General features: G+C 44.8%; 2 protein-coding genes across 21 annotated transcripts in view; both read right to left on the bottom strand.

The window, feature by feature from the left end:
- Su(var)2-10 (E3 SUMO-protein ligase Su(var)2-10) overlaps positions 1-27,105 on the bottom strand; it is a 133,182-nt gene that overhangs the window by 21,715 nt on the left and 84,362 nt on the right. For 16 of the 20 annotated variants that reach the window (XR_010564502.2, XR_010564503.2, XR_010564505.2 and 13 more), the window contains 2 exons: positions 25,375-25,554; positions 17,878-18,232 (listed from right to left, as the gene is read on the bottom strand). Coding sequence is in view for 14 of the 20 variants with exons in the window: in XM_065432446.2 (XP_065288518.1) it covers positions 17,878-18,232; positions 25,375-25,554 (535 nt within the window). In the remaining 6 variants the exon portion in view is untranslated. Of the gene's footprint in view, positions 1-10,575; positions 11,624-11,851; positions 12,235-14,355; positions 14,467-17,877; positions 18,233-25,374; positions 25,555-27,105 lie in introns of those variants that run through there. The other 4 variants (XR_010564507.2, XR_010564506.2, XM_065432452.2 and 1 more) reach the window with 4 other exon arrangements.
- Positions 19,944-22,185, bottom strand: LOC139057676 (uncharacterized). Its single transcript, XM_070536379.1, has one exon. The coding sequence runs from the start codon at positions 22,183-22,185 to the stop codon at positions 20,188-20,190; it is 1,998 nt and encodes a 665-aa protein (XP_070392480.1). The 3' UTR covers positions 19,944-20,187.

Consider the following 27,105-nt stretch of genomic DNA (forward strand, 5'->3'; position numbering starts at 1 on the left):
ATGCAGCTGGTATACAAACTTTTACAGTGAACATATATACTCGTTTTGCCAACAAGAACATCAGTTGTGCATAAGTGTTTTTTTTTCATCAGTTCCTTGTCCTACATTGCTTCACTTCTCAATGTGCAACCACACTGGCTCGCCCTAACTCTGCATCTGTTGCATGAACGACTACAAACTTTGGACATGTCTGTCCAAGAGCTTGTGCCTCTTGCAAGGGGAAACAAAGGACACATTAAAAGGCTGTAGGGAAGTGCTGCTGTAAACGTGCCACGAAATACCTACTACAGAAGGCCCTGCACCTTGCCAGTTGCGGCAAAAGTTTTACACTATTCAATGTTTCAAAGTCTGCGGATATTAGGATCTAAACAAATCGAAATTTAATTGGTTACACATGCCAAAACCATGATCTCATTATGAAGCACGCTATAGTGAGAGACTGGATTAGTTTTGACCTGGGGATCTCGATCTAAATAACCTCAAAATAGGTCTGGATATAATGAGTGAATTAAGCAGAATAGGTAGAAAGCCAATAATTTTGCTTCATGCATCAATGGGAGTTCACAAATTGAAGCACAAGCAGACTCTTTCTAGCAGTAGCACTTACTAGCCCATGATGATGCTGCTTATCATGCCGTGAACATTGCAGCAGCCCCCTTGTCTCCAGCAATACTTAATTAAAAAAAAAATTCTTGCTATGCTGGAAGAAACATGCAGAACCGTCAAGTATGAGGATAAAAAATGAAGCCTTGTCATGCAGGAAAACAAAACAAAAGGGAGTGTTTCCACACATCTGCGTTTTTATTCAACAAAGACATTTTATGTTAATAAGATCGGTTCAAATTCCTTTTCCAAAAGCACCCTATCATATGCTTTCCATAGTAACTGCAAAAGGAAATGAGTGCCACGTGTCCTGTCCAACTGCTGTTCACATACACTGAAGCATTACCTAGAAAAAGGCAACACTGCAATTTTAAGGTGTCTTTTTAGCTAAGGCATGCTCTCTACTTTGAAAGCCTCTTATGGTTGTCTTTCAAGCAGTTTGACTAACGGTCACTACTCTGCTAGCATCTAGCCAGGATACCAAGAATGGCATTCTCTGGCTTTCTGGGACTTTCACTTTTGTGGCATTTTGAGTGACTAGCACCAGATGCATCCGTACTTACGAGTGACATCATTACTGCCACTGTCCTACATCAGCGACCTTGGCTTTTTTCAAGAAGGGCTGTTGCTTGTAGAGTGTGAGGGTCCAGTGTTTCACAGGAGCACCAACCACCGCGGGTTCGAGCATACCTCAATCCCCACAAGTGGTGTCACCAAAAGTGATCTTCTAGAAATACCACTCCTGGACTTCACTTTATCATGCATATGGATGTTACAATATGAACGAACAGGGGATGTGGTCTGATTTCCGTCCATCTCCGCACATGTGATCACTTTCCTTTTAATTGCGGCATCGTGATGAACTTGGCATGTCTTTGCAGTCGGCACTTCCATGCCGAAAGAGCAAACACAGAAAACGGGAAGACGGACGGTGCACTAACCTAGGCCAAAGGAAGCATTGCCTAAGCACACGTACTACAGCACATGGAGAAAGCTACGGCAGCTAGGCTCGAAGCGTGTACGAGGTGGCCATTTTGAAATGCCAATGGCGATATAATAATGCAGATTTAGAGTCGTACTCGATTCTAATGTGCACGCAACTTTTGGACCCATTTTATTAGAAAAAAAGTGTACGTTAAATTCGAATATATACGGTACTGTGCATTTTTGCAGGGGCACAAGAAAATGAACAACATGTTCTTTACAAGGTATGCTGGGCTCTTGTGAATGCCAGAGTGGTTTGCTTGTCTTCAAAACACATATGATGGCATTGTACCTCTATTTCAGCATATTTTCTTTTTTTTTCTTGCTAGAAAAACTTCCAATTCGGCAGCACATATGAAAGGGAACAAGGATCAAATTAAAATTGACAGTTATTTCTTCCTCTCCCTCTTTTCCCATCAACGAAGATGACAATCTTTTGTACTTAGTCAATAAAACAATGAGCAATGTTTCAGTAAACTTGGGTAAATAAAAAATAATTTATATATGGTGTATTTCATAAAGCTTTTTGATAGAAAGAGATCCTTTATGCATGACTTTGTTGACAAAGAGAATGACAAAGAGAATGTATATTCCTCTATAAATGAGATGAGCTATGTAATAAAAGTAGGACAAAACCCCCAATTGGAACTAATGACGGTCTCAATCTCATGAAAAGCCAGAAAATGTGATCGATGCGACCGATGTGATCGTGATTACCGGTCTGGTGGTGGTGTTCTGCTGGCGGTTACCGATAGTCTTGCTTCCCATGTTATTCCAATTGTATCCTCGCTTGAGGTTGTGTGCGCGCGCGTGCTCATTGATTCTCGTGAAATAATTTTTTGTGTCTGTTATCGGCCACCAACTGCATCATTATCGTTCTGTAATGAACTGCACGATGTTGTCAATCAGCTGTTCATCAGATACCCAAAATCGCCCCTCTTCTTACTTGGCGACTTCAATTTTCCTGACATCAGATGGGAACGAGACTTGGTTTCCTTAAAACACAACTCAGCTGAAAGCAAAGAATTTTTAACTTTTTGTCACGACTTCAACTTAACTCAGCTCGTTCACTTTTCCACTTGCATAACTTCCACTTCCGCTAATATTCTAGACTTAATACTTACCACTACACCCGACCTAGCTACCAGCTTAACTCATTCACCGGGAATTAGCGATCACTTGATAATTCACTTCACTCCACGGGCAAAGATTTCTAAGAAGAAAAAAACTAGGGTCATCCAAGACTACGGCAAAGCAGACGTAACCGGAATGAATGCGGAATTTCAGGTCTTTGCTGATCAGCTTTTCGCCGGTTTTGAGCAGCGGTCGGTTGAGTACAACTGGTTGCTTTATAAAAACAAACTCTTGTCTCTTATTGATCGTTTTGTACCTAAAAGGAAAGTTTCATCATGTACTCACTCACCATGGTTCAATAACATGTTAAAGCGCATGCGCAACAAAAAGAAGCGGATATTTCGACGCGCAAAATTCACAGCCAGAATAGACCACTGGTCTTGCTATCAAAAATTTAACAGAGAATTCTGTATTGCGCTCTCAAAAGCCAAGAAGGAATTCTTTGATAAAACTCTTCCTTTGCTACTTCGTTCTAATCCCCGTAAATTTTGGAGCATTATCAACGGTACTGAAAGGACACACATTCAGTTAATCCAATCTGATGTCCCAGTAATTCAAAGCGAGTGCTGCAATGTTCTGAACAATGTGTTTGCTACTCATTTTCATAAGAGCACTCCCACAGTATTACCGCATATACCAAAAACCAACTTCTTCCCAATGGATTATATCGCTATTGATGCAGTTGGTGTCGAAAGGCTGATTGTCAACTTAAAAGTGTCTTCGTCTGCCGGTCCAGATTGTATTTCATCAAAAATGCTGAAGTGTACACAAGTTTATTCTGCACTGATATTGTCAAAGCTTTTTCAACAGTCATTACAGATGTCTACACTACCCTCTGATTGGAAGATAGGGAAGGTGGTCCCAGCGCATAAATCTGGTGATGTACATTCCCCCAATAATTACCGCCCCATATCATTAACATCCATTCCAGTAAAAATCCTAGAGCATATAATATACTCGCACCTCATTGAATTCCTTGAGTCCAATTCCTTCTTCAGCATTTATCAGCATGGATTCCGTAAAGCAGTTTCGTGTGAGACACAATTGTTATGTTTTACTAACGACTTGTTTATTAACGCGGATCATGAGTTTGATACTGATTGCATATATTTAGACTTTGCTAAAGCATTTGACTCCGTTTCACACGATCTACTTATCTTCAAGCTTAATCAACTTAACATAGACCCCAATGTACTTGCATGGATTAAGGAATTTCTCTCTAACCATAGTCAGTATGTGACGGCTAACGACTTCTCTTCATGTAATTCTGCCGTAACATCTGGTGTCCCGCAAGGGTCCATTTTGGGCCCTCTGCTCTTCTTGATTTATATTAATGATCTTCCTACTTGCCTTTCTTCCTCAACTGTCCGACTGTTTGCAGATGACTGCTTGGTTTACCAGAAAATTACTAACCATGACGATTATCTCAATCTGCAACGTGATCTAGATAGGGTATTTGAATGGTGCAGTCAATGGCTCATGACACTTAATACAACTAAATGTAAAAGTATGCAGGTTTCTCGCCACAGCACTAATCATTGTCTGCGTACTTACCACCTCAATAATATGCTATTACCATCTGTTGACAGCTATAAATACCTTGGTGTTCACATTTCTTCTAATCTATCGTGGAATACGCATGTAGAATATGTAACTAACAACGCCAATCGCATGCTTGGTTATCTGCGTCGAAACTTTTTTGATGCCCCATCGTCCCTGAAGTTAACACTTTACAAAACCTTGGTACGTTCTAAATTAGAGTACGCATGCGCCATATGGGATCCTACTCAGACTACACTCATTCAAACTCTTGAAGCCATTCAGAATCGCGGCACACGTTTCATCTTGTCGAATTATACACGTCATTCCAGTGTCACATCTATGAAGAAAACCCTAAACTTGCCTGACCTTTCGTTGTGTCGAAAGTCATCTCGCCTCAGCCTTTTTCATAGAATATATTATTATAACAACAAGATGAAGGACGTTTTGTTTCATCCACCTCATTACATTTCTTCAAGGACCGATCATCGCTTCAAGGTGGGGCTACCTTCTTGTCGCACAAAATTGTGTAATGACTCTTTTGTTCCTAGAACAAGTGTCGCATGGAACCACCAGTTCAAGATCGCTTTACAAGTCGCCTTGTAATACTTCTGTTTGTTTGTTTGTTTGCTGCACGCCTTGCCATTTCTTTCCCATTCCTTTCTGTAGTGCCTTTGGGCCCTGAAAGTATTTTAAATAAATAAATAAATAAATAAATAAAAAGTCCTTGAAATCCTTGAAAGGCTCACACAGAGGATGCTTTGAGTCAGACCAGACATTTTGGCCACTTGGATGCTCCACCATGACAAGGATCCCAGTCAAAAGACCGCATCTCCTTCATTCAGCGTTTGATAAAAAAAAAAAGAAGGGAATTCCAGTGTCGAAAACATTCTAGGGAGTGTAACCATGGAGCTGAAGGAGATTCCAGTTGAAGCTTTCCAGCAATGTTACGATGCGTGTAAACAACGCCTCCGCCTATGTACAGCTGCCCAAGGAAACTACTTTAATTTAATTAATTAATTATGGGGTTTTACGTGCCAAAACCACTTTCTGATTATGAGGCACGCCGTAGTGGAGGACTCCGGAAATTTAGACCACCTGGGGTTCTTAAACGTGTACCTAAATCTAAGTACACGGGTGTTTTCGCATTTCGCCCCTATCGAAATGCGGCCGCCGTGGCCGGAATTCGATCCCGCGACCTCGTGCTCAGCAGCCCAACACCATAGCCACTGAGCAACCACGGCTCAGTGGCTATGGTGTTGTATCAAACTATATTTGATATTTCCAAATATTGAAACTAACCAAATATTTCACAACAACCGAATGTTGAAGTCCGCTTACTTTGCTCTGCCTGCTAAACCAAGCAGTGCAAGTTATTAGAAGTGAAACAACAAAAGTTTTTGAAGCAATGCAGAAGCAAAGTGGGCAGTGCAAGCTTTTTTTGATGTCGTGGCAGACGCTTACATGACCTACGCCTTTTGCTTGTACAGGGGTGCAACAGCTGCAATAGGATTTAGGGCAATTTTCGGAGCAGGAACATTGTAGTTCTGGAGAAAATTATAAGGGGGCGGGGGTGGGGGAGAGGGATACCACATTCGAGCGCGAAAATTCCAAATCTAGGGAAGTTTAACAGAGAAGAAAGTTTACTTTTGGAACAGGAAACAAGAAGATGTGAACTTTTACGGCAACTATTTACAACTAACCCCAGCAACATGACAGAGCTACAAGCCATTAAACTTCAGCACACTCATGCTTCAGCTACAGCGGACAAGGTCCTGCAAAATGACCAATGAATTATGCGGAAACTTGCAAAGCGTGGTGGATTCATACTACCCTGCAAAGCCGGTTGACCTAAACGCTTTGAATATTTATAGGACCAAGAAAAGCAACAAAGCATAGAAGAAAAAAAGTTGGTATAGAAACTGCAAACAGCGTCATTTGTACTTCAAAAGGCTCTCATACATGAATAGCATCTGAATAGTCTAGAACGTGACTAGCCTCAACTTATTTATACACCAAACAGTTCTTCCACCTGAGCAGCATCTGCCTACACCAGATGCACTTATGACAATGACAAGACCAAATTGTTTTTGCTTACGACTATAAGCTTCGCATATAACTACAAGATAACTAGAGAAGGGGCTCTGAGGGGCTTGATTTTGCTAAGTCATTGACGTGAATATACGACGCAGCAAGTCCAAAATGGTCGATGCCGTATATTTACGGCGGCGTCTATACAAACCATGCCAATTTTTTTCTCTTCTCTTTTCTGCTTCCAAGAGTGGGCTGCTCTGAGGCAGGCTCTTCAGTTGCCTTTCGAAAGCTTGTGCTCTCTTCACCCCATCCTCTGCACACACGTTGCGCGAGACTGCTTCAAGCTGCTCAAAAGGTCAAGGCTGAGAGGCACGTTAGTTGCAGCACCATCATAGCACTAAAAGAAATCCTTGACATGGAGCATTCCATTAATGCTAGCTATGCTCAGTGAGTTCCGTCCATCTAGTCTATTTATTTCCACTGTAGCCTCATTCTAGGTCAGCGCTGCCATGGGGTAGAGTAAGAAGTGCTTTTATGAGCTTAGAAAGCAGAGGATAATCCGTGCCAGTTACAACGGATTCCCATACAACCTACTTTCAGATGTACCAGACTACAGTCGCCGACCGATTTTCCGGACTCCAAAAATTCGGACATGCCCGATTATTCGGTCAGCTTCGCGGCACCGCCATTCTCCCCATAGACCATAATGTATAACAACTGCCGAAAGTTCGGACACGTTGCAACTTCTCGTCTGATTTTTCGGACACTCCTTGAGCCAACTCGATCGAGAGCATCATGCACCGACGATGACTGGCGCATAGTTCGACTTGCTGAACGCCATTTTTGTTTTGAACGGAGCCTCCTTGCTGCCCCACGAAGTGGCGCTACTGAAAATCCCCGCTCATCATCATCGTTTCTGCTTGGCTCTACAGCAGTTCCGGTTTCAGCTTAGTAAGCCATGTCAAGACAATCCAGCAGCTGATTTGTTTCTGATTTGATTTGAAATCAGCAGCTGATTTGATTTGAGGTTTCAGTGATCCAACGCAGCGTACGGAAACATCGCGTCAAGTGTCTAATGGCGCCGACAGTGCCCGCGCAGACTTCGCTGGAGAATGCCGGCAAGCGGGTGCCGGGAGGCCTAAGATTTGTCGCCTTCCGATGTGCTCCCTACTGACGCGGAAAATGTTCTGCCGAGACCTGCGCAGTGGTTGCATTGCAATTCCGGACACCGTCTCATTTGACAGTTCCACAGGTGCTGACACTGCCGTACTGACATGCGCTGAACTCGACAACAGCGAGATCATTCGTCAGGTTTCTGCTGCACCACCGGACGATCACTCCGAGTCGGAAGATGATGCACCATGTGCTACGCTGCCGTCGCATGCGAAGCGTGCTGACTGTGCTTTCAGCCGCCTATAGTGACCGTACGACCCTCTCCGAGATTCAGGCTTATCTGATTGCGCGTAAACGGAAGAGCGTACAATGGCGCATTCACGATTTCTTCAAGCCTACTGCCGAGCCCGAATAAGCGTGTGGAAATAAACGATTTCATTTTTTTTTCTTAATCTGCTTTTTCGGACGCCTGTTTATTCGGACATTTCCGCAGTCCCCGTGAGGTCCGAATAAACGGTCGGCGACTGTATTATTCTCACTTAGTTTGGTCTGCCTATATTTTCAATGCAACAAATTTTGCTTTTAACAAGCCTGTCTAGAACAGACTTGTCTACAACAGACAAATTAATGGGCAAATTTTGTCCAGATAGTGTAAATACAATGCGCTTTGCTGCGCCGGTGCATTAAGCAGTGTGCTGCATGTAACTATTTCTCTTTGCTTGCGAAATTTACGAAAATACTCTTTCTTAAGGAACGAATACGATAGCAGCAAGCTTCCAGCATTGCCCCACCAGTGCAGAGTTTTCATGTGAACCACGCAGCTAGGCCTAATCAGCTTTGAAGCGAAACAGTAGCATACCTTAGGTCGAAAACAAAAACCTACAATTGCAAAATGCACTCTTTTGATAACAATTTATATCTGATTGTATCAATTCACATGGAAGAAGGAAGATAGGCTGCTACTTGCAATGTCTAGACCGCAAGGCACATGATATGGTTGAGCTGTCTCACATGCAGCGCAGCAATGGCAAGACACAAGAGTTGAACTTTTCTTGTAACACGGCTCTCGTTTGTGCTACAGATTTGACACAGATTGTCGCTTGTCGCAAAAGATAAATTTAAGCCAATGGCTTATGGTAATGGCTGGGCTACAGAGAACTTTCGCAGCTAGTCGGGACATTTTGGCGCACATCACATTATCAAAATGGCATAATTGGCACTTGTACATCTGTAATGTAGTGTTTCTTGCAGTCTAGTCATTCTTTTTCAGCGACTTCCGATCTTTTCTGCAACAACCATATACTTCGCATTTATGAAAAGCTAGACATACAGCAGCCATTCATTCTTAGAAAACTGGTGCTAAGTGTCTGTGATAGTTGGCAGTCTCCTTCCTCTCTATTCAGTAAAAGTGTGGTGCCTAATAAATATAATATAAATAGTCTTGCTGTAAATGTATGTGTATGCATTTAACTATTTGATATTCGATGCTTATGATTCACAGTCAAAAAAGTGAACACTTGACCATCTCTACCAATTTTTTTACTATCAGCCTTTAAGGGTGGGACACGGGTCTTAGAGATAGAAAAATCACGGAAAAATCACTCTTCTTTTTTTGTATACACACGCATGCATTATCTCGGAAATTTTCATGCATCTTGTACCAATATTTTGATCGTAATGGAATTTAGATCACACTGGCAAGCTGTATTTTAACTGAAAAAAGTGCAAAAAAGGGCCTTTATCCATGACGCGTAGTTGCCATTATAAGTTTCCAATCACAGCCTTCTTGCGTCTTGTTTGAGAGAGCCACTCTTCTCATTTAGTTTTTATGCTGCTGCTACTCTGTGCGCTGAATGGCTAGGAAGAAAAAGCCTGCGAGAAAGTTGTCCCCATGTGCAATTCCATTCATCGACTGAGGCATGTGACCGTGACCATAAGCCTGACATGCTATTGGTGGATTTTCACCATTGTCTGCTCGGGCACGTGAAACTTGGCACGAAACAATGTCAAATTTAGTTTTCTAGAAGCCATAAATTCGTCGAACAGAAGAAGAAAAATAGGCTTTAGAAAGTGCGCAGTAGCTTTGGAAGATGCCGGCAATCATTTGCTACTCGTGCCGAGCATCGCCAGAGCCTACCTTTGCGACTGTGAAATAGGCTTAAAAGATGAAAGTGGTTCTGGCAGCGGCCAGGGTTCACGCGGCATTCCAGCACAACTACTGCAGCAGAATGATTTGGAGAAAGTGAAGATGGCTCAAGAAAAATTGCAAGACTTCGCTTCAACACCGGCTGCCAAGCGAAAAATCGGATTTTCTTGCTCACACTGATGCAGCCGTGGCTGGCTCGGATGTGATGTAGACGCACTGTGCTACCGTATGCTGCGATTCAATAAATGCTCTGCTGTCTAGGTAATCAGCTAATGACAATTTTTTTTTCAATAGCAAACGTTTCACACTGAGGCATACATACTGGGGCATGTGCTAGCAGCATACTAGCCTGTTACAACAGGTAACATGTAAATACTCCATTATATTCTTGATTTCGAGTTGTCTGTTTTTCTGAAGAAGTTTTCCCTCAGCCTACCTGTTTGTGGAAACAATAGGACTGTTACGGCGGTAACTTTTTTTTTTTTTGCTAGATGAAGATAAATGCATTAAGCTTGAAGTGCTGCTGCTTACTAGTCAATTCTGAATCTAAATATATAAATAGTTTTTACTGTATAGCACTGGGTAAAGTTTTTATTTTTTCTCATTTTTCTCAAAACATGGTTTTTGGTTACTTTGCTTGTTTGCTCTATCGATATTTTTGGATCTAGAACAGCTAGATCTTTTTTTTTAGCACAGATCTCAATGTACTAAGAAAGCGATGCTGGGAACAGATTGTTTTATTTTCAGCTCAAAATTTTTTTTATTTATATTTACTCAGATTATTGATGCTGTGAACACACAACTTCAACTTCATGACAAATATTTGTTCAATTTCAAATCTGTTTCCAGCATTGCTTTCCTTATGCATTGTAGTAGCCAGCTATAGGTTGTTTGCAACTTTCCCTTTAGCAGGTAAACTAATTGGTTCAACAAACAATAGAAGGTGATTATTAATCATCATGGCAACTACTATGCACACGCAACATATAGTCGGATATTTAATATAAACACTAAACAATAAATGAGTATATGCAGTTTTATCGGATTTATCAATATATAACACAGGTAAACAACCCATGTCCCCCTTAAACAGCACCTAGGTAGATGATGCATGCGCCTGGTGTATAACGGATATGACATAAAACCGAGCATGTCACCTACATGATTTGTTAGTGCGCTGCGGACAGCCTGCTATACTCGTAGGCAACTTTCTGTGGCAATGAAGAGAAGGCTACGGGGGCAAGCTTCTGCACGTGTGTTAATGCGCCAAGTAGTCCACCTGTGTATAACCCTGCTTTTGGTCTCTTGGAGCAGATACCAAATCAGTGTAGCTTCGGCTTCACATTTTCTGAAACATGGAAGAGAAAAGCGGGAAACTAAACCAAACTTAACACTCACTGGTGCGTTTCGTCTTATTTTGGTGGTGTACACAAGCTATGTTTTCTCTTCTCCGCTTAAACTAATGCGGATGAGAATGTGGGACTCTTTTCAGGAGCACTAGTTTCTGTGCACTTTGCCTCCGTAGCTTTCGCATCGTTGCCACAGAAAGTTGTCAGCAAGTATGGTGCCCCTAATCTCGGCTAGGTCATGCATCACTTCTGGTAATCAGTAATGACAATTTGTTCAGTCCCCATATAAAAAGTATAGATTTTTCCAAGCTCTTCGTGATACATGCACTCTTTAAATGCAAAATTTTGCATGGAGGCTGCTTTACATCTATGCTGCCTGAAACCAAGATATTTTTTTAACATGGTTAAAAATTTTGTTACAGTTTGTCTTTAAGGTGGGTGTATTTTGCAACTGGGTCTTCACAAAATTCAAGCTGGCAAAACAGCTTTCACCCTGCAAGCCGGTACAGCTATCACCAAGAGCAGAGTAGTTTCTGCATTCTGCTAAAAGAATGAAGTGTGGCTGCTGTGGCCAGGTAAGGCAGTGCAACCAGGATGTTGCACGAGTTATCGGAACCAACTTTTTGACTTTTTCTTTTCTTTCTTTCTTTCTCTCTCTCTCTTTTGAAGAAGGAGGGATGTGGGAAGGGCTTTTGCTGTCCCCCAAGCTTTCGTGCAGCTCCTGTAGGTGGAAAAAGCCCCATTGTCCTGTAGCAAATAAAAGCACACGAAAGCAGACAGCATGCACTTGCAGTCATTCATGCACCTACACCAGATGGCTTGGACAAAGCAACATCAAGGTAGCTCTTGCCTTCGCCACACCACTCAGTCACAGCCATGCATACACCATGCACTCGAGTGCCATGCCACCAAGCAGGGCAAAGTGAAAAGAAGCAGGGGAAAGCCAGGGTGGCTGCAGCAAGCAATTTATTTTGCAACATGCAGAACTGAGCAACCGAGATATAACAACTACTCAAGGTCACCGAGGTTGTTACATTAGGGCACAGTATACCTGGCAGTGTGTTTGGACACTTTGAATTCTGAGAATCGCTGGAATTCTTCTCCAGCTACCAAAACAATGAGTGGTGAGGCATGAATCCAAATTTTCTTGGTCAACATGACATTAAAATACTGACAAAGGACTTGAGGATTACATGTGTGACATTGCAGTGGTGACAGCAGTTGGTTCAGAATGCAGGTGGCCCTAGACTGCCAATTTAAACATGCTGCACGACAAAGCACGGTCAACAGAGCCAGTGTGTGTTGAATGCCAAAGATCACTGAAGCTTCGACCTGGACATGTTGAAGAGAAACAAAGAAAAATGGGTAATGCAATAAAGGCAGATATTAGATATACAGTATAACCTTGTTAGTACGTACTCAATACGTAATTCCGGTTTAAATATAATCGCAATGAATCCCCCGCCCTGTCGCCACTGAACCTAATGTATTGGCTGACTGCTTAAGCTGCAGTCACTTAACACATGCCAAATGTTTAGTGCGTCGTATTAATTTTTCGCCACATACAAGTGTGGAATCAGTGGAATGTTGTGCACGCAGACGATAGATAGCGAAATTGCGGCGTACGGAGCTCGCCCGCACTGCAGTCGCTACCAATAGTGACATGCTTTATGCTCCCATAGCTTCTAGAGCTTCCACATCATCGTCATGGACGACGACATGCATGATGGCCCTTCCATATCTAACACGGTCAGTGCACTGAATGCCAGGAGAACTGTTTGTAGAGAAGTGGGGCTTGATGGAGAAACTGGCTCTTGGCTTCGCTGGGTTTTAGGATGCTGTCATCACTGCAAGGCTGCCATTGCAGCAAGTGAAAATAAGATTTTTTTGCCGCCTGCTCGCAAATAAAGCTTGTCTGCATGCGTGTTTCAGTGAGAATTGACATTCTTAGGCCGGTATACCTATAGCCTGTGATCTTCCATTGTCAGTTAATCAGCACATCGCTTAGTGGGTGCCTGATCCACGCTCCCTGCCACCTACGTATTAGCAAGGTTTTACTGTAGATGCGGATATCGGGCTGATGCACAACAAGCAATTCCTAGAGCGCTATCCCCATGAGGCACCAAATTTGATGAGCTACAAAAGACGAATGCATTGTAAAAATTCAAGCCTAGCTACCTTGGAGCCTGGACAAATACTATCCATACCAAAGTCGCAATGTATGATGGCAGAATTGAGTGCTAGAGACAGACTCAATGAATTCACAACACCAGAGCTTATGACGTGTGGTGCCACAGTCCAGGAAAACATAAGAAGACATCAAGTCCTTTGAAAAGGTAGTTTGTCAACTTGGGGAGATGCATCACTCAGGCCTAAATAAGTACCACAAATATGATCGACACACTATACTAAGAACAAAGACAAGACATAAAACTTAATTCCATTGTGGAATGGGCCAGGAGATCATTATAGTATGTTTTATATTTTTATTTCAATAACCTGTTATAACCTGTCTAAAGCTAACCAAGCTCACTCGCATAACTTACAGCTTCGCAATGTCCGCTTCACTACATTTTACCCCTGACATTATACAGCAGGGGTTTTTACAAGACTCGGTATGACCAATGATAAAAACTGTATCACATGCTCAGAGCATGGAAGTATTGTGTGTGTTGCCCCTGCTCCTGGTATGTTGGCCAAGATGCTTGCACCCAGGCTTTTTTCAGCGAATGCCCACAAGCCAACTCATCTCTCTGCTAAATGCAATGGGCAATAATGTCAACTAACAAAGTGAAGGCAACTTTCTGTCTGCACTAAAACCTTGAACACTCTTCTTCCTATATGCAAAACACAAAACAATGTTTGTGAGATACTGCGAGCACCTGTCTTAATATGAACACCAAGGCATGTGCATATTAACTAGTTTGAGCCAAAGGTGCTTGCAAGTATTCTCAGCCCTGCCCTATGTAATCACAAAGAAACTGGCCAGAAATGACAGCCGACTTGGGACTGACCCTGTGGTTAGTGCGGCACACACATAGCTGGGCATATATGAACTGGGCAAAGGTATATTAAACAGGATGGCCGAAGTTCCGAAAGATGGACCTATCTTCTGCCTTGACAAAGATAGGTCTGCCTTTCAAAACACTGGCCAGACTATTTGAACATGGTAAGAAGTTCCTCGATACTTTGTGAAAGCAGGCAGGATTGACTAGGGAAGAGAGAGAGAGAGAAAAAAAAAACTGGCAGCCTCTGGCTTTAGCCGACTCCAAAAGAGGGGGCTGGCAACTGGTCAAACTCCAGAGAAGCAGGTGCGAAGAGAAAAGATGCAGAGCTGCAGGAGCGAGTGGCCAGTGGCAATGCCCAAGGGACAGAGCACGCAGCACAGGCAGATAGATGAGGAGAGAGGACGGTCCCAGAAGGGGACAAGGAGCAACAGGTGTAAAGGCTCACCGGCACAGCGCTCTCTTCCTACACGAAATGGGTGGAAACGGCAAGCATGCGCGGCTGGCAACTGGCATCAACAACCGCACACGCCTACAATAGCGTCAATATATCCACCACCTGAAAGCCAAGGAGGGGGGGAGAGGGAGGGAGGATGGGGAAGTCGCCACCCCGTTGCTGATACTCACAGGGGATGCAGCATGCTAGAAAAACAATGGAGAGTGCTACGAGTGCAGTCACAGAAATGGCATGCAAAGCATTGTGACTATCTCAGCAGCCATAATCATTTTCTGCATTATTCCAGATGGTACTGAGTTCATGTACAGACTGATATAAAATACTATGAAAGACGTGCCACAGGGAGTGGCAGTGCGTCTTAAAGCAGGACATGCATCACAAAGACACCACATGCCCTCAATTCCTTTGGCCTAATTAAAAGGGCAAAATCTTGCATATGCAAGGGTCAAAGAAACCAGCTATGTAATTCTACAGCTGCTGGTCATGGCATTGGCACAATTAGGACACAGTAAGCATATATGGCAAATTGTCCTAGCAGTTCACTTCTACTGCAGCCAGCCAGGGTTCCACAAGACAGCAACTTGTAAAGCACAGCATCTCCTTTGCAGTAATAAAATTAATGAACAAGTGGAGTGTTTGACAGGAAAGTGAGTGGTTTATAATTATCATGCTAGTACAATAAATAACTGTACCTAACTTACTGCTGCTTTGTAAACAAGAAGCCACCACAGATGCGCACAATAAACATTGTGCAAGTACTTCTCTAGGCATAGTTTCGTGACTACCGTATTTATTCGCGTATAACCCGCACCAAAATTTGAAAAAAAAAAAAAGCGTTTAAAAAGTGGGAGTGGGGGTTATCTGCAAATTTTTTCTTCTTGGGCAGGGGGGTCAGCTTCACGGCAATGCGCCGTGTAGTCCGCCATCCCCATCGTCATCGACCTTGTCAAGCTGATAAGGGACCAACGAAAGGCATAGCCAAATCCACATTCATAGTCCGTTTATTCTGCCCCATGCCATCGGCCACATTTTTTTCAGCCAGCCTTGTTGAGCCTAGTGTCAGGCGCTGTTTCATGTACTATGCCCCAGTTTGCACTGTTTGCCTGCTTTGTTTGGTGTCATGAGTGAGACTCGGCGGCACTCTTTCACAGCGAAAGAGAAGCTAAAGATTATAGCCACTGCCGAAGAAATCGGCAACAGAGCTGCTGCTAGACAGCATGACGTCGATGAGTCGTGCATTCGTGACTGGAGGAAGAAATAAATGGCTGTGGCTTAGGTAAGGTTAAGCCCAGGATGCGAAGCATACTAGCCTTTATTTTAGTTGTTGAACCACTGTTTAGCCTGGTGAACTGCTGTTGCTTGGCTATATTTGGTTCGGCTAGACGAAGAAACAACTCATGCATTACAGCTTCGCCTTCAAGAGTGGAACGCGACAGCGTTCCCGTCGACCCGCCAAGGGGTGTAAGACAATGGGCTACAGGGCAGCGACTACGCGCCCCGCATTGGACGCGGTGAGCGTCGAGCAAAGCAGCGTTCGGCGCGGCAGCGAAATGTGCGCCTGAGCAAGAGACGCACGCCTTAGAAACAGCTCGTTTCTAAGGCAACACCGCATTCACTAGAGACGCTTTTGTACCGCTTTCAAGCATCGTACTCGTGGCTCAGTGGTAGCGTCTCCGTCCCACACTCCGGAGACCCTGGTTCGATTCCCACCCAGCCCGTCTTGCAAGAGTTGAGCCAAAGCCACTTCTTCTCTGTCGTGACGTCACGGTGTCACGTGGTTTCATGGCGACACCGCCGCGCCTGAGGAGCTGGGTTGAGCTCTCGTAATATGCTTCGCATAAAAAAGAGAGCCTTGAAACAATGAACCGGGACAGGCAAGCGTTTTGTGGTCCAAAGACTGGCGTGTACCCCCACCTCGAGACACAGCTTGTCAAGTTCATTGAAGAGCAGAAAAGTCGTGGCCACACTGTTTCGACTGAGATGGCACAAATGAAGCCCTGAAATTGGCCTAGGAAATGAACATTCCAAGCGAGTTTCATGCAAGCTGTGGATGGCTTCAGCGCTTCATGTGAAGACGGATTTTCTATGCGGCGGCGAACAACCATGTGCCAGCGGCTTCCTGATACCTACGAGGAAAAATTTTAGAACTTTCAGCGATATGTCATCCGGAAGGAGCACAGCTATTTGCTGTCTCAGGTGGGAAATGCTGATCAGACACCTGTGTACTTTGAGATTCTGAAGGACATGACCATGGAAAGAAAAGGTTCCCAAATCAGTCAGCGCGCCGACCAGCGAAAATGCTAAGCTGCGCTGCACAGTCATGTTATGTGCTTTGGCTGGCGGCACGAAACTGCGCCCGTATGTCATCTTCAAACGCAAGATGCTACCTAGCACTCCACTGCCCCCAGGAATCGTTGTGCGTGCGGAAGAAAATTCCTGGATGAACAGTGGCCTAGTCGGTGACTGGTTTCGAGTAATCTGGGAACGAAGACCAGGTGCTTGCTAGCACGCCTGATCAAGCCGTTCAAGGCACACGTGAAGCGGCTGTATGCCCAGTGGATGGCCAACGGCCTTTATGGCCTTACACCGACGGGACGCATGCGAAGGCCCGATATTCCATTGCCGTGCCAGTATATCATGGATGCGTGGAAAGCGATACCGGCCTACTTGGTGCGTAAAAGCTTTAAAAATGTGCCGTCAGTAACAGCTTGGATGGTTCCGAGGACGACTACGTCTTTGAGAGTGACGATGAAGCCTTGGATGGCAGCAGTGAGAGCGGCGACGATGGAGAATAGAGACGATGAAGACGATGGCACATTTTGATAACCAGTGATGTGGTAATGGTTGTTTGAATAAATGCTCTGAAAACGAAATGATAACAGTGAGTGTGCAGTTGTATCTTTCTAGCGCTCTTCTTTTTTTTTTTTTCACTTAAACGTGCGAGTTATACGCATTTTTTTTTTCTTTTTTCGTGGAGCTCGAAGTTAGGGGTGCGGGTTATACACGAGTAACTACGGTATTTTAGTGGCTTTAATTACTCGAATCTGATCAAACTAATGCCAAGATTATGCAAAGTACAATGCGGCTATTCACAAAGGCACACAGTTTCGCTTAGCCATATCTATTGCTTCCAGAGATATTGCAAAAAAAAAAAAAGTTAATATGCTTAGCTTGCACTTGGTGTGCCACTGAATAAGTTGTCAAGTAGAAAAAGTTATGGATATGTGCAACAGAACAGCAAAGGTATCACAGAAGCAGTACTGCATACTTGATGAAACACAAGAACAGTAGGCGAAGTGGTCACTAGCCCACACTTGGCACACATCATGCCTTGCAACCAACAAGTATGAACACTCAGAATTGTTATCTGGGCACAAACGGAAGGCTAAGAGTACAAAGACTCCTACTACTGGCCAAGCTTGACCTATGAAACAGCAGATGACTTTGGTTGCGTCGCTGAAGTATCTTCACAGACTTCTCAAGAGGAAGAGAAGCAGTAGGTCAAGTACTCACGCAGAGCCCACAAGTCCACTGGAGGGCAAGAGGCGACTGCTTGAACTGCTGGCCGAGCCCAGAGGGCCAAGGGGGGGACTCGAGTAGTGCAGCGAAGACGAGCCTCCTGTCGTGCTGGCCGAGGGTAGCACAGTTGGGGCAACAGACGATGGCGGCGAGGGTCCCAGTGGAGGCCCCGTTGTGGGACCCAAAATGCTGGAGAATGAGGATGACGAGGAAGAGGACGAGGAAGACGAAGAAGACGAGGGCGAAGGCAGGGAGATGAGAGGTGCTGTACCGCCCGATGACGAAGATGGCGGCGAAGACCCAGGTGGAGGGGACAAGGCACCGCCAAGTGGAGTTGACGGAGGGCCTCCTGTGCAAAGAGTAACGAGAGGGAAATGGTCAGTGCAGTTATGAAGTTTTAGGTTGTACCCATTTCAAGGGCAAAACCACTATGCCCAGTGCCTACTTCGACGTGCATTAATTGGCCCTGGGATCTTTTATAAATGACAGGCTTTTATGTTCTAGATCTACGCTTAGCTTATAAGTACTGCTGCATGAGTTTTTTTTATCTCATTGAAACTTGCTCTTTATTTAGCAATGTCATGTTTAAAGGTGTACTGACACCCATGACGATAGCACATGTACCGATATATCAGTTATAACATTGGGTCGACTTAAAAGTACAATGAAAACTCTTTAAGCCCTAACTAGCCCGAGCTCAGAAAAAGTGCGTACTAAACGGTAGTACTGCTTGACCAAAATAGCATGAATCGCGCACTTGCATATCAAAAACGGAACTCTGAGAGAGTATGATGTAAGGACAAAAAACATGCAGTATTTATTCACTTCACGCTAAAATAGTCTGTTATTTTTGTTTGACGCCGCCATGGCCTAGCAGTGACAACAGCGGCCTCAAGCTCACTTAAAGGGGGGACGCAGCCCTCGAAAACTGAAAAATAGTGAAAAAGTAGATTTTTGAAAAACAATATTTTTGGGTTGTATGTCTCATGAGTTACCTGTTCTATAATTATCCGCACCTAATTCAACCACAAGGCACAGAAAAAAAAAAGCTAGTCTTGAGGCCATCGCAGCCAACAAAACACGCGCAAATGGTGAAACGAAGTCAAACTTCGTGCCCGCGCCATTCCCGGCCCATGTGGCCTGCCCGCGCCTCGCCATCTTGGTGTCATTTTGACCGTGAATTCTTTGTCTGTTTTGCTGCCTTACAAAATGGCATTGTCGGCGCAGTTGAGGCGCTATTTGCGTTTTCCCACGATGCGATGCGGAGCGCTGATTGGCCAAAGCAGAGCGTTCAAATTGCGCAGGCTAATGCGTGCCTGCCATTGGCTGCTGCGCGGGTGGCGGCGGCGGCTGCTTCCTTCGATGCCGCACCCGCCGCGATTGCGTCATTGTTGCCCCTTGCTCTGTCCGCCTCAACAGATGCCTGCTTGCGAGCTGCTCATCACCTTGCGCTATATTTTAGATGATTTTCTCTGCTGTCTTGGTTTTTTTTTTGCTAGTTATTTGCTATGCGCGATGCTGGCAACGAAGCACAAGACAGTGCAGATGTTTGGTGCGCGGAAGCGCTATATGCGACTTGTACGAGCATCGAACTTCCAATCTTCTGTAGCGAGTGCCGACTGCGTAGACGCTTTCAGCAGCGGAACTGTGCTGTCGGCTGTCACCAATAAAAAATCCAACACATTAGTTGTGCCTGAAGCCGTAAGAGCTAATTAGAAGCCTTCTAATAAAAAAATGCATGTGTTCAACCTTAAGGGAGGAGGCTACCTTCGAACACCAACATTTTTGTTTCTTGAGATAACTGAATGAAATTTTCAGGGTACACTCATGGCATAGACATATGAATAACTACAAAGTTTCATGGAGCTACGTACACTGGTACTCAAGTTACAGGAGTATATCAGAATGGTTCACATAGGTTCCTTATGACATGCCTGGAGAACTTGCAAAATGTGTTAGCACTGTCAAATTCAATATGAAGATTCCTGAATAGGTACCACAGGGCAAGACAGAGCCCTTTTTTTTAATTTCCTTGCTGAAAGTTTTAGCACAACATTGAATTTAGTGTTACTAATTAGACTTGCATTAGCCTAATTTTGATTGCTTATAATAAATTCCAGACTCAATAACTTGAAAAAGTGGGCCTGTCTTGCCCTCATAAATTTATTCAGGCACACAATAAAAAAAACCTGGTGGGAATCTGATTAGCGGTTCCAGAGATACTGCTTGCATAAGCAGCCACACCAGGAAAAAAATTCATTTCGAGAAAACGGCCCTTGAAGTTTTGACACAACATTTCTGGGTCTAAAATGACCCTGCAGAATAGTTTGCGGTGTCTTTGCAGGCTTTCTTTCTCTGCCGCCTCTCAGCCTTCGCTTGACCTCGCTTCTCAGCCTTTCCCATGCGCAGGGCATCTTTTTCCACGGCTCGATGGATGGCTAGGTGGCCAGGTGTGAGCCCCGCAGACAGAGAAATTTCTTTGGTGGCCCTTTGGTTTCCAGCATTATACCGCATCACTGCATCATTCAGTGCTGACTCCACTGCAATCAGGGATGCATGCTGCTCCTTGGGCATCAGTGACCACAGAACAGAATGAAATGATTCCGATGCATTTTGAGTCTTCGCTCCAAGGCACCGCTGAAGAAGGGAAGGCTCGGAGAGGCGCTGATAAACAGGCAGCATAGCCTCAGCGACATAGCCTGGCAGATTGTACCTGTGCCTTGGTTGTGGTAAGCCATTTGCCTCAGCAGCCTTGTGGCGGCACCATGAGCCAGCGCCCTCTGGGCATAGGTCATGGTGAGGCTCCGCATCGGTGGATGTGATGTGATGGTAGGACGCCATCACTGCACGCTGCATTGCTGCCGCGTCATTCGAGTTGTTTCTCAAAGCCCAGCCATAGTAATCCGTCAGCTTGTCGATCAGAGCCTTTGTCAGCCTTCCTTTCCCTCCCAATGCCTTATCACTCTTTTGCACTAGGTTGCGCAGTGCAGCCCCCATCCTTTTCTGCACGTGATTGAGGCATTCTTCTTTGACAACTGGGACTAGCCCATAAACATTCTCCTTCACAAGGGCAGAGTAGGTGGCACTGTCTCCATCGGACACAATCGTTGTGTAACGGAGGTTGTGCTTTGTCAGTGAACGGGCGAAAAGGATCAAGGCTGCCTCGACCTCCATCCTTCCAGACTTCGCATCAGTGTTTCTTTGGCAGATGTGCTGCTCACGCCAGCTTGAGTACTCAGAGTCTTCTGGTTTGGGTCCTGTTTGACACCCGAGGCACTGGTTTGAGAGGACAACTGCATCCAAGATGAGGCCAGTGTGATACTCTATCACTGCCCCAACTCCAATGTGGGATGTGTGTCCACGCTTGTGCCAGGTGCCATCATAGACCACAGTAATGTCTCTGGTAAATCCTGGGTCCATTCCCTGGTAAACCTTTTTCACAGCAGCTGCTGATTCTGAATAGAAACTCTCCATGCGTTGAGTCTCTGGGCCCCTGAATGTCTTCTTCAGATGTTCCTGGTACGTCTTGTGATGAAGTCCTCTGTGAGATACATTCATAGCAGCCCAAAAGTCATTTACAGCTGTCTGCCCCTTACCAATTTGCTTCATAGCCATAATGGCTCGGATGTTCACCTCAAAAGCATTTCCTGTGTTCTGGCGTGGTGAACTCCAAGAATTAGCAATAATCCCACAATGTGGGCATACAAACTCAAGCTTTGTAGCCAGTCCGAACTGGGTACCTTGTTGAATTGTCAGTCCAGTTGAAAGGCAGCGCTGGCACAAGGTTTTGGAGAGCAGGTGGCCGAACACACACATTTGCACAAGGCAAAATACCTCATCTACGGTAGTAGCAGTGGCAGGTGCGGGATCGGGCGACATCGCTTGAAATTTTCGTAGCGTCGCGGGCGTGGCACCAAGTTTGTTTTTCACAGCATTACGTTGTGCCTCCGCCGCCTCTATCTCCTCCGGCGTCAGAAAGTGCGTTTTCACGCGCACGGTCGACGATGCGTCTTTGCTCACGGCGACAGACGCGAGAGAGGGTGCCGCGATCGCCGAGGTTGATGCGGTCAGGACAGCAGGCACACTTGAAACGCCGTCTCCTTGCATTGCTGACTCGGAAGGTACGGCGCTGGAAGTGGCAACGCAGACTTCTTCTAGCGGTGTAGCAGAGGCAGCACTGCAGGAAGCGTCTCCGCAATCGCCGGCAACGCGCTTTGCCAACTTCGCCATGCGGACGGCATTCATAGAACGACACCGCGCACCGAACGCATGTTGCGTTTTGAATTTCCGCTTAGGGGCCATCGTGAACGGACGCGCGACGATCCGTAGGGTGCACAAAACCGTTCAAAACACGCCACAAGAATCCCAACGGTAGCGAAGACAGCGATCTCGAAAATGGTGAAGAGTAAAGCGAGCGCACAGAGAACGCCGTCAACGGAGCGAGCAGCGGCAGACGACGCGCCGGGGGAGAGACCACGTGTCAGCGTGCCCAGCAGCCAATAGCAGCCACGCTCTCCCCCGCGTTCTCCAGGAGCGCGCGCTTCGTCCAATCACAGCTCGAATTCGAGACGCGGGAACCTCAAACACTGCTTCGAGGCCTCCAATCTCGTGCAAGCCATGCTTCTACCATAACGCGGCCGCCGCCGGCGAAGGCAACACGGGAAAGGGCAAGCATTCACAAGCAAAACAAGACCAAGATGGCGGCGCTCGGTTCAGCGGCATGGAAATGGCGCGCGCGCGATGTTTGGTTATTTTCGCCGTTCGCTCGCGGCTCGGGGGCTGCCGTGGCCTGTTGTATATCGAATTAGAAGCATTTCCACGGTGAATTAGGCGTTAATAATTACAGGAAAGGTAGTTTACAACACGTATAGCCGAAATATATACTTTTTGAAAAATCGTTTTTTTCGCGATTTTTCGACTTTTGAAACCCGCGTCCCCCCTTAAGGCCTGTTTTCTCGGAATGGATTTTTTTGCTTGCAGTGGTGCTGGGGAAGTCGATATCTCAAGAACAAGCATTTTTCATTTCACAGTGTGTTCTTGAGAGACAACGAGAAGCAAGGAAGACTAGACTGTGCACACCCGCTCATCAAAAGTGCACTGAAGTCGGGCAAAGGACCCAACGCAGCGCGAGAGAACGGTGATAACCATCAGGATTACCCGAATGCTGGCGCTTGACCTTCAGCCTTGCATCTGTATCGAAAATGGAGGTTTCGGACAGCTGATGAACCACATGGAGCCATTGTACAAGATACCCAGCCGCATGGTGTTTTCAAGGACAATCATCTCGGAGTTGTACAGAGACACAGTCACAGCTGACAAGGAGAGAATATATGCGGACTTCTAGGAAGGCATAGAGTCGATCTCGTTTGCAAGTGACATGTGGACGTTGAGGTCTAAGTAAAGTCAGATCAGCCTCACCTGCCACTACTTAACCTCCAACTTCGAGATAAGAAGCTTTGCATTGGACAATCGGAGTGTGACCGATAGCCACACTGCTTGCAGCATCCTGGAGCACCTGCAAGCAATGATGGATAAGTGGGAGCTGCCACTGCAGAAAGTGCCTGTCTATGTGGTGACGGACAATGCACGCAACTTCCTTGCAGCCCTAAGGGGCATTTGTTACGTCCAAATGCAGTGTACGGACCATACACTGCAACTAGCTATAAAAGATGCCAAGGAAGAAACAGCAGGAGTTCCTGCCATTCTCAAGAAGTGTCGCGCAATTGTTGGTCATTAAAAACAGTGTCCAAATTGCAGCAAGAATGCAGGATTGCCAGCGATGGATGAAGCTCTCAGTTTTCGAACTTATTCAAGACGTGGAAACAAGATGGAACAGTGAGCATGACATGCTCTCATGTCTTGTGCAGCTGAAAGAAGCCGTCTGTTTAGAGCTTGCCACCTGAAACTGTGCCCAACCTGACACCACAGGAGTGGAAAGCAGTGGCTGGGCTCGTCAAAGCTCTTGAACCACTCGCATCGGAGACCAAAGATCTTAGTGGCCAGAAGTATGCAACTTTGTTGTCAGTAGTACCATTTTTCTATGGAACACAAACGTAAGAAACATGTTGAAAAGCATGAGGACAAGGTTTCCAGGGCAGGACGAGCAAATGGATATGTGTTGGCAACTGCCTGTGACCCAAGGTCTAAGAACCTCTTTTGTGCTCAAACGTTCCAGGAAACAAGGCTCTTGGAGCTTGCAAGAACAGAGTTGCAGAGCTCTCCAGGAGAAGCATCAAGTAACTGTACTGAAGCGTCAACACCTACAGCTCACAAGGAGCGCGTCAGCAGTATCTGGGACAGCATTGAGAAGCTGGCAGCGTCATCAGAAAGAAGATACTCCCCTCCAAAACAGCCAACATCGAGGAGTTTCAGCAGTACCTTCGAGAGCCCACTTGCAGTAAGGACCAAGACTTTCTAGCATTCTGGAAACAGGCAAGCAACAATTCCCATGACTGTGTAAGATGGTCATTGCATGGCCATCTTGCAGTCTGGGCATTATAGCAATGAGCGTACTAAGTGAAAAGTTCTTTTCGACGGCTGGCAGCATTGTTACGGCCCAGAGAAAGAACTTGACCGCAGATTACGACCAACAGCGGCTTGTTTGCATAAGAATTTGTAAATATTCAAGCTTCTGTTTAATAATTTTGGTATTCCATATTCTATTCTATATTTGACTTTTTCTTTTCTTGATTCGATTCGGTATTCAATTCGAGACTTACTATTCAATATTTGCATACCCCTACTTTTAACGCTTGCATGAATTTGTTTCACTTGTCAGGAGCACCGATTACCTATGATGGCTAATAAGTCCACTCAATATTTCCCCAGTAATTTTCAAGAAGCGTAACGTATTCTTCAGTCGAGGGCCGAGGCTGTGTTTAGCTCAGTTGAGTGGAACAAGATCGAGTTGGATTGTTACAGAATACGAGGGTAATTGTGGTTCCCTGCTGTATGTGCAGGAACATGTGCAGCCCAACTGACTACGGCAACAGCGTTTTCCAAATAGGCAGGTTTACTTATAACATGTTCAAAAATTAATGCAGCAAGCCCACCATGGTAACTGCTCATTTTTTTAAATAATATGCATGCACAGTGCTCACAGAATGAAACAACTCAATTCAGGGCCGACTAATGCGCATACTTTCATTTCCACAGTCTGCAGTTTGTGTGACATCGGCATAAATTTGGTTCGTACATTTAAGCTCAGACTCTGCGTCACCTTTAGTGACCAGATCCCTAGTGACGCAACGTGGTACTCTAGAGTGGTCACATATAAAGTGGTTTGTCACGTTTCATTCCACGAAGACCATATATGATGAGAAAGCATGTGAGATATAACTAACCACGCCATGAACTCTGGGGTGGTATGGAGGGTTTGCACTAGGTGAATTAAACACAACTACAGCAGCTCACACAAAGCTGAAATGGTGTAACTAGCTATCTTGTCACTAGCTTCCCAGTGCAAGGAAGAAGTGCAGCGCAACAACAAACCCTGAGAGTGTGCACCTCCGGAAATGCCAGAGACCAACGGCGGTGGCCCGCCCATGTGAGATCCAGGCGTGGGCACCGAACTGCGGCCACCATCATCTTCCTCATCACTGCTACATGCTGTCAGGTCTATGACTACCACCCGAGGTTTCTTGCTGGGCCGACCAGGTGGATCCCTCGATGCTGAGAGAAAGAGAGAGAAAAATTCTTAATGACACAAGGTTCATTACTCGGAAGCCAAGCTACTGCATTGTCAAACCAGCACAAAGTGAAAAGAAATGGATATTTCTACTGCATGCTGCTTGTACACAAGCGTGGACGTGCAATCACAATTATTACCAACCGTGCTGGTGCGAACTCAACTAAAAGGAAAGTGCACGTTTGTGCGAGTTTTTTTGCTTTTTGACGATGGTTATCATTCAAAGTGGCAAATGAAGGAGAAGCAAAGTATCAGTATGCCCACCTGTTCCTCTTGTTTGCAACACTAAATCAGTTCACGCTGGTGGATTAGTCCCTCGAACCTCTACTTGCATTTTGTCAGAAAAAACATTTCTCTTTATTAGCAGTGAAAATAAATACAGAACTTTTTTTTGAATTTATCCACCCTAACTGTTGTGCCGATGACATAAGTGACGACGATTTCATCCGTTTCGCCATGTTTGGGCCTTTCTGCACAGGCAATGCCGACAAATACATCAAGGTTGAGTCCTTATTTGCTTTTAATTATAGCTGTGCAAAGATTCAATACTTCGCATATTTGATTTCATTCGAAAGACACTTACTATTCAAAATATTCAAAGCCCCCAAAATTACTGTTGTCTTGTTCTTTAGCTGCACTTTAAGGCCGAAAATTGGTCCAAAAATTGTATTTTCAGTTTTCTCATTTTCTTCTTTCAAGACCCTTCACTTCCATAAAATTTTATAAAATTTGACCCAATAAAGATGCTTTGGAATGTTTTCCCTTGATTTCTCAAAACTTTCGTGTCCTTTGTGTTGTGTAGGAGCAATATTTTTTGTTCTATTTGGGCTATCATTAGAATTTTTTTTCCTGGAAAGGTAAATAGATGCGGTGTGTCGTGAAGTAAAACTTGTTATAATACTTTTTCGAGGAAATTTTCAAAATTAACCTTTTTACTAGTATTAAAACGGGCATTTTTTATGACTAAGTTTGACAACTTATAACTTCCATCAAACATGGCCTAAAACTACAAGTTACGCTACACTATGAACATTCAGAATCCATTCTGTGTGCTGTACTTTACCATAAGTATTGATGCTAATTAGCTAATTAGGCACTAAACAAGGAATCCTGTTTTGGATATTGTAAAAAATATTTATCCTAGAAGAAATATTGCATTTCTGAAATTAGTTGATAAATATACATTAACTGTACCAATTTCAGTCAAATTGTTTAAAGAAATAGTTATTTTTAGTGCTTCGTCCCCCCCCCCCCTTTAAGTCAGCATCACCACAGTACAACCTTGTTATGTGGCGACGCATACCAAACATATATTGCGGCGAAGCACATCACCCGTGCAGTGAAGCATAGCAAAGGTATAAAGGGGGCACACTTCTGGAGACACTGCTAGTGCTTACGGCTACCTGACACTATCAGCCCAAGTACCCATACTGCCTCTTCATGCATTTGGACAGCACCAGCCGCCAGGTGGAAACCTCTGTATCTGCTACTAATCTGGCTAAGTGCTTCAAATATAAAGCTTGGCAATATTTTTA

The sequence above is a fragment of the Dermacentor albipictus genome, chromosome 1 (genome assembly GCF_038994185.2).
Source record: "Dermacentor albipictus isolate Rhodes 1998 colony chromosome 1, USDA_Dalb.pri_finalv2, whole genome shotgun sequence".
Taxonomy (NCBI): domain Eukaryota; kingdom Metazoa; phylum Arthropoda; class Arachnida; order Ixodida; family Ixodidae; genus Dermacentor; species Dermacentor albipictus.